The 8,253-nt window shown below is 35.6% G+C and overlaps 1 protein-coding gene and 1 pseudogene across 1 annotated transcript in view; one reads left to right on the forward strand and one right to left on the reverse strand.

The window, feature by feature from the left end:
* Window positions 1-1,141: 1,141 nt before the first annotated feature.
* LOC111730656 lies at window positions 1,142-1,256 on the forward strand (annotated as a pseudogene).
* Window positions 1,257-4,180: 2,924 nt separating this feature from the next.
* ZFP69B (ZFP69 zinc finger protein B) overlaps window positions 4,181-8,253 on the reverse strand; it is a 32,050-nt gene continuing 27,977 nt past the window's right edge. Inside the window, exon 11 of the mRNA XM_023522007.1 lies at window positions 4,181-5,316. Within this exon, the coding sequence (XP_023377775.1) occupies window positions 4,181-5,316 (1,136 nt within the window). The remainder of the gene's footprint in view (window positions 5,317-8,253) is intronic.

Below are 8,253 nucleotides of genomic sequence, written 5' to 3' on the forward strand. Positions count from 1 at the left end.
TTTGGGGGAGGTGGAAATGAGCTAAGGATGTAAGACTGGGGCATGCTTCTGCTAAAAAAAGAAAAAGAAAAAGAAAAAAAGGCAGCTTCAGATATAGCACTTTTGAATCTGTGAATCAATTAGGGTTTACTTATTTATAAAAGTTTTAAAACCCAGGAGCTCTAGCTTGATCCATGGGGTTCAACAGCATGACTATAATTGATCTCTCTCCATTTTGTGGATATATTTCCAGTGTGTTTGCTCCATTTGCAGGCAGCCTCCCTCTTCTCCCACTGCCAGTAGCTTCAGATTAATGTTCAGTGGAAAAAGAAGACATTCATTTCCCTAATACCTCAAAGATAAGTCCAGAAATTGTCCTATGGTCCCTAATTAGCCTAACTGTGGTTATAAGTCAATCTTAGCCAGAGTTTTCTAGAAAACAGCAAGGGTAAGAAGGAAGTGAAGCAAAAACATGAAACAAATTGAAGTGGTCCAGCATTGGCTATTGCTTCATGTCGAGCCCTGGTCTTCCATATTGATTCTGGAGTAACTTCACAAAATTCAAATTCCATGTTTTCACTCTCTGGTCAAAAAACCTATAGGATAAGGCCTATTTCTTTGGTTTATTTAGTAAATTCAGCCAAGAATTCAATTGTTCATCCAAGAAGGCATAAATTTTGTGAGGTGTATATTTCCTGACAATGTAACAAACTAAGATTGGGACGATGAATAAGAGCTAGCTAAACAAAGAAATTGGGTAGAAGGAATTAAAAATAGCACAGTTGAGGATCAGAACTCATGAAATAGCATGGAATATCTAGAAGACCATAAGATGTTTATGGCTGGAGTGAAGTATGCTTGGGGGGAAATTTGGGAGCCACTATCAGAAAAATAAAGTGTTCTATATCAAGTGTCCTATATTAAAGAATCTGATCTTTATCTTCAAGCTATGAAAAAACAGGAATTTTAAACAATAATGTCATTTGATTAGATGTTTTCTAACGGTCTAGCAGCAGTGGGGCGAGTGGAGAGATGAGTTCGGATTAGATATATAGAAAAACCAGTTGGAAACCTATTTAAGCATCTAGGAAGTGCTAAGAGCCTGATTAAAGCACTAACAATGAGAATGGAGTGGAGAATATAAATTGAAGTCCTAAATAGCATCTACGGCCATGCCACCCTGAACAAAGCCGATCCCTTCTGATCTCGGAAGCTAAGCAGGGTTGGGCCTGGTTAGTACTTGGGAGACCATCTAGGAAGACCAGGTGTTGTAGACGTAAAAAATAAAAAGTAAGGGATTGTAAACTGATGAGGTCCTTGCAATCTGTGAGGTCAACCAAGGGTTGCCTTGCCTAAAAATAAATAAGAAATTTAAAAAATCAATAGAAAAAAAGAATCCTAAATAGCATATAAAGGATCTGACGACTGACTGAGGGTGGTGATGAATGAAGGAGAGGAAGAACTTTAAACTGGAGAATTGGATAGGTGGTGGTACCACTTCCTCGATTAAGGAATACAGATTTTATTGAAAAAAAAATTATGAGTTTTAGATATATTTCATGGTAACCAGAGGATATCCAAGTGGGACAAGTGTTCTGGAGCTCAGGAGATATTTCTAAGACATAAGATGTAGATGTAAGAAGTGTTGGAATGTTTAACAAAATCAATCAGAGAAACTAGCTTGAGAAGAGAATATGCCTAAGGATATACAGCTCTGAGGAAAAACATTCACTGACCAGCAGAGGGAAAAGTTCCTGTGGGAGAAATGGAATGAATAGGCACTAATAAAAGGCAAGCCCAGTGGGTAAGCTCTGAATCATAACTTATGAAGACCTCCAGGGCCATAGCAGACCTAAGAAGTAAAGCTCTTAGAATGGCAGAGAGCAGCTCTGTTTAGTTATTAAGGGCAGGTGTTTGAAGAGCTAGGCTAACAAACTAAAAAAAAAAATGCTCTCAAAAATGTGACTCAGGTAAAAGGATATGAATAATTAAAGGAAATCCACCGTTTCTTCATCTATAAAGTGAGGAGTTTTGATTAGGTGAATTCCTAGACACTTTCCAGTTCTAAAGTTCTGATCCGATGATCTGGCATTGAAAAATGGGTAGAATTTGGAATTCTCTGAGCAATAACCGTTTCTTTTGCTTACCTGCTCATCCAGCCCCCCATTCACCACGCCATCTACATGGTTCTCATAGAAGCTGAGATCTACTCCTTCAGTTGACTTTAGAGATGATTACCTGACCTAGGTGGGCCAATGAGACCCTCCCTAGGATTTTGGATAGGAAATGAGAAAGAAAAGACAGCTTTTCTCTGGATGATGGAAACTGAATATATGTAAAATCTAGAGTTGACAGTAATCATGATTCACGATGAGGTGTTCAAAAAAAGAAAAAAAGACAGAATGTAGACAATTCGAGAAGTAGAGGTGACAAATGGAGAGAAAACTGCCTGGGTTTTCCAAAATACTTTAGGTTCTGGTCCCAGTCCACTGTTAGAAGCTATTGCAACCTGAGTTACATGAGATACCCCCAATATCCCGCTAATAACACCTTCTTTGAGACAAATAGCACCAGTTGATTTGTTATTTACAAACTAAAGTCTCAACTAATATACTTAGGGCACATATGGGAAAGAAAAAAGTAAATGGGAGAAAATCATGAAAACTTTAATAAAATGTTACCGAATTGAAAAATGAACAGGTATGAAATCACTGTGGTCTTGACCTTGGTGTTGTTTTCACAACATAAGCAATGTCAACTTATTAATTAATGCTCTCATTCATTGTTTATTAATTTAAAAATGTGTCCTACTCTTCTTTCTCCCTCAATGTGTTCATAACTCGGTAACACAACCATCCTGTAAAATGCTACATATGGTCAGTTGATCATGACAGACCCTGCCATCAAGCACCATGACTCAATTTGTCAGTTTTTCTCCATTCCAATCAAAATTGTTGCAGCCAAGATTATATTTGCTAAGGCAGGTGGATTAGTCTCTTTAAAGGGACTCTCATTCATCAGATAGTTCCAGTCTCAAAACTTAGGGACTATAGCAGTTGGTGGAGAAATGTCTTCTTCTCCAGTTGAGAAATGATGGGCTTGGCTGCTATTAGATAAGATGCAGATTCCTCTCTGGCTCCAGGGATGGCAAGTGCTGATCTTTCTGGGAATGTAGCTCAGCTGCTACTTCTAGACTATGTTACTGAGACAAGTTGGTATTTCTTTGATAGCTGATAGGGCTGTTGGTCTAAGAGATGCTTCAGCACAAGATATTGAGTTTTATATCTTGCTGGTGGGAAAATAAATTGGTCCAACCTCTATGAAAGTCAAGTTGGCAACATCCATCATACAAATGCACAAATCCTCTAGCACCAAAATTCCAGTTCTAGGAATTTACCCTACATGTATACTTACACGTGTGAGAAGTAAGAATGTATAAGACTATTCACTGTAACATCATATACGCAAGATTGGAAATACAAAAGTCCATCTATAGTGGACTGGCTAAATAAAAACTACATTCAAACCATGGAATACTATGCAGCTATAAACAATAAGTAGGCACTTGATCTACTGATATGGAATGACCTCTGTGATATATGGTAATATTAAGTGCAGATGTTTCTGTATAGGTTGTCATTAATGCTTAAAAAGAAAAACTATATATTTGTATTCCCTTGGATATAAGTAGAAAAACCTCTGGAAGGGCATGCAAAAAATTGTTATAAAAAATGGTTGCCTCTAGGTAGAATTTGGTGGTGAGGGAATGGAAGACGACTTTTCACTTATACGACTGTCTGTGCCTTTTCAACTTTGTACACGTGAAAGTTTTTCTCATTAAAAAAATAAAATTTTAATTTAAAAAATGGGGGTGGTGACATTTTAAATAGTACTTCCCAAATGCTGGTCTGTAAATCAGTGCATGCCCATGAATAATAATTAATCTACCATGAAATCAGAAAAATAATAATAATGTGTGAATTTTCCATATGGCTGAATTTAATCTGAAGGACCATCCTTTATTCTTAAGTACTTTGTATGGAGGTGTTAGTAGATAGTCATTACCAATGTAGTGTTTATTTACACAATGGGCATAATTTAAAAGTTGGCATCATTATATCAATAAATCAAGAGTGCTGAAACAAAGTATAGAATCACTGATTTAGACATGGCTTTTGTTCTCATGTTGGATAATCAGCTGTTACATGTTATTTCGGAAGGCATTCCTCCTATGTATTTCATGATGTCGAGTAAGTGATGAATTATAGCTGAAGGCTTTTCCACATTCATTACATTCATAAGGTTTTTCTCCAGTGTGATGTCTCTGATGTTTCTTAAAGGATGAATCATGCCTATAGGCTTTTCCACAGCGGTTGCATTCATATGCTTTCACTCCTGTATGAACAGTTTTATGGTTGCTAAGGTGTATCCTCTGCCTAAAGGCCTTACCACATTCCTTACATTTGTAGGGTCTCTCCCCAGTATGAATTCTCTGATGATGCGTTAGATATGCTCTATGACTAAAGGTTTTACAACATGCAGTGCATGCATAGGGCTTCTCCCCAGTGTGAATTCTTACATGTTCACTAAGGTGTCTAATCTGTCGAAAAGTTTTCCCACATTCATTGCAGGTAAAGGGTTTCTCTCCAGAATGAGTTCTCAAATGTTGAATCAAACTAATGTTCTGGCTGAAAGCTTTTTGACATTTATCACATACATAGGGTTTCTCCCCAGTGTGAGTTCTGTGATGCTGATTAAGAGACGAGCGATGTCTGAAGGCTTTGCCACATTCTTCACATTCAAAAGGTTTCTCACCAGTATGGATTCTCTGGTGGGTATTAAGGGATGCACTTTGACTAAAGGCCCTTCCACATTCCTTACATCTGAAAGGTTTCTCACCAGTATGAATTCTCATGTGTTCAGTGAGATGAATGGGCTGTTTGAAGATTTTTTCACATATATTACATTCATAGGTTTTTGTTCTTATGTAACTTGTTGGATGATTAATCAAATCTAATTTGTATTTTTTCCTCTTTCTAAGTGTGTCATATTTACGGTGCCTCTGTTCTAAAATAACATTTGAACTCACAATATTTTCCCCAAATTTGTTAGTTTCTTGGCCTCTCTTCTTGTGAGTCAAGATGGTTTGTCTTACAACTCTTCCATGGGCATCCCGATGCCTTTCTAATTCATCATCATATTTGGAGACTTCTTCCAATGTGGAACAAATGACATCATCCCTCACAAACCTTTCCATCATAATGCCATGATATAACTGTTTCTGCAAAATAGCATTCTTTGCAGTTGACATACTGGTTTCTGTTTTACTCTTCAAGTCTGAAAGAAATGGAAAAAATACAAATAGTTTATATTCTTTATGCTTTGAAAAATCAATTATTATAGTGGGTATGAAATAGAGATTTAGATAACAATACATACAAAGTACATGAGATTTTGATAATATTTAAATATGGTTATGCAGCCTGAAGAGGTAATGAGGAATTAAGAAACAGTAAATAGAGTAAAAGTGTAACTTCATATAGAGAGTAAAATTTGAGCAATTAACTCCTGCTTTTTCTAATAACACTAAATAATGAAATTTCAGAGCTATGTCTTAACAATATGTTTTTAAATTGACAACTACTTTTAGAAAATCATCTCAGAAAGATAAAAAGATATCCGTCCCTCAACCCCAGCAGCAGTCTGAGACATTAGTTCAAAAACTAAGGTTGGAACTAATGATATTCACAAGAACATTAAGCTGTATTTTATTGAAACTCATGTTAATATTTACACATTGTTGTTTCTTGTGCTTATTAATCTGTCCCTGGAAGTGTTATTTATACAAAGGAGACTTGTAAGAAACCCAGACTATGTTGCTACTATTGCTATTTTTTATGAAAATATCCTTTAACCTTTAAAATTCTGGCTGGTTTTCTTACTTGATAACTTGCTGTATGCATTACTAATATTTCATCTGATAGCTCTGTATTCCTGAAAGGTAAAACATCTTGTAGGATGTTTTTGTCAACACAAAAGGATTATCAGTACTTCCAAATTCCACATTCTAAATGAATAGAAGTAAGAACAGAGTCTCTGTTCTGCAGGCTCCCGACTCTGGTCCTGAATAGTGGAGGAGGAAGAGAAGACAGGGAAAGATGAAGCTGCCATCTCTGTCTGCCTCCCCAGTTCAGTATCTAGGCCTACAGTAGGCCCAAGCTAGGGGAGAAGAGGAGATTTAACCTTGAATGAAGATGAGAGTTTTTATTATTGTACTGAACTAAACATTTTACTAAAATCAGACTGTTTTTATTATTTAAAGGGACTGGGCCATCAATGGGAACTCTTTGAGATTTCATCCAGAGGCAGGGAAAGAATATAACTGTTGTTTTTATTATTATTTTCATTATTATAAGTTGAAAATGAGAAAACCTGAGAATGTACTGGAATTAATAACAGAGTGAAACAAGGTGATCAGCTATAAGATCAATATACAAAACCAATTCTGTTATTATACACAAGCAACAAACAAAAAAACACAATTTTAAATGTCATCTATAAAAGCGACAAAATATAGGGTCTTCAACATGAATGTAAGAAAAGAGATTCAATATGTAAAAGAGCTTTATAGGGAAAATCCTGAAACTTTATTGGAAAAAAATTAGGAAATATCAATAAACAGAGCAATATACCATGTTCCTGGACAGCAAGACTCAATAGCATAATATTAATCCTCCCAAATTGGTCTATAAATTCAATTCTATTCTAATCAAACTACCACTAGAGTATTTATAAGTGTGTGTATGTAATGCATGCATTATATAATTTTGATGCATTATATATATTTGATGCATTCATTATACAACTTGTATGGAAAAGCAAGGGGTTAAGAATAGCCAGGATAATTTTGAAGAACAAGATAGGAGAACTACCTCTACCAGATATTAAGTTTCAGATGAAATACAGTAATTAAGACAGCCTGGCATTAGAGTAGCTATAGAAAAACAGAAAACTGGAACAGAATAGAGAGCCCAGAAATAGACCCAAGCAGATAAACAAACTTGACAGGTGACAGAGTACCATTAACTATTAATAAATAACTATTAATAATTGTAATAATAAACTTATAAATTATTCGTAGACTGATTATCCATGGGAAAAATATTACACTACTCACTTCACACTATATATAAAATAAATCCCAGGTAAATTAAACCTAATTAAACCTAAGAAACACGTGTATACGTACACAAGAAGATACATACATGAAGATTGACTGCAGCATCTTTGTAAGCCCCAATTTAGAAACAGTATAAATGTTTACCAACAGGAAAGTGGATAAATAAACTGTGGTTTATTAAGTCAACGAAGTGTACGAACTGGAACAATACGGATAAATAGGAACAGTGTTGAATGAGAAAAGCAAGTAGAAGAAGTATATTTACCTTTTATTTAAAAATAAGATATGAAAAAGTGCTATATATTGTTGAGGGATATACACATATAATAAAATTATGATGACATATATGAGAATGGTAATATTTATACTCAGAAAAGTTGTTTTTTTCAAAAGGTAGGAGGGGAACAATGAGGCTTCAACTCTATTTTATTTCTTAATCTAGGTGGAAGCTACAAAGAAACTTGTTATAGTGTTCTCTATGCCTTTCTGAACATCAAAAATATTTCATAAAATGGCAGACTTTAAGGAGATTGTGGTAGATCTTTGAATTTGGTGAGAAGGAATCCTGTGGTAATTTCTCTTGCAGGAAATTGTAATTGTTACAAAAAATTAAGATACATGAGTTAAAAAGAGTGGGAACTGAAAGCTAGGATTATTAAATGAAATATGGTGAACAGAATACAAGAGAGAATATTAAGATTTGTAGACTGCAGTGAGAATCCTAAAAAGAGATCTGTCTTCTGTAAGGATAGACCACATACAGCTGACTAAATAGAGAAAGGAGTTTTCAATTGCTGACTTTAGGATACTAAAGAAAAAGGGAAAATCAAGTTTAACCTTAATGAAGATAAGACTTCTCTTCCCTCCAACTCCAGAAAAACTTTCCCAAGGTCAAGTGGAAAAAAAGAGGTGGCAGAGTGAGGGGTGAAGTCAAGTCTAATGCATGACCTGTCCAGTGGCCACAGCCTAGAAAAGACTTTGGGCACGCCGGCCTACATATGAAAACCTAGTATCTGCCTTGGTCTCACCTGAACTGGGATGTCCTGGGCCTTCTTTCTCTGTTATCCATGGGTCTTCTCCTTTCTCCAACTGGG

Source organism: Pteropus vampyrus, unplaced genomic scaffold (assembly GCF_000151845.1).
Source record: "Pteropus vampyrus isolate Shadow unplaced genomic scaffold, Pvam_2.0 Scaffold326, whole genome shotgun sequence".
NCBI lineage: Eukaryota > Metazoa > Chordata > Mammalia > Chiroptera > Pteropodidae > Pteropus > Pteropus vampyrus.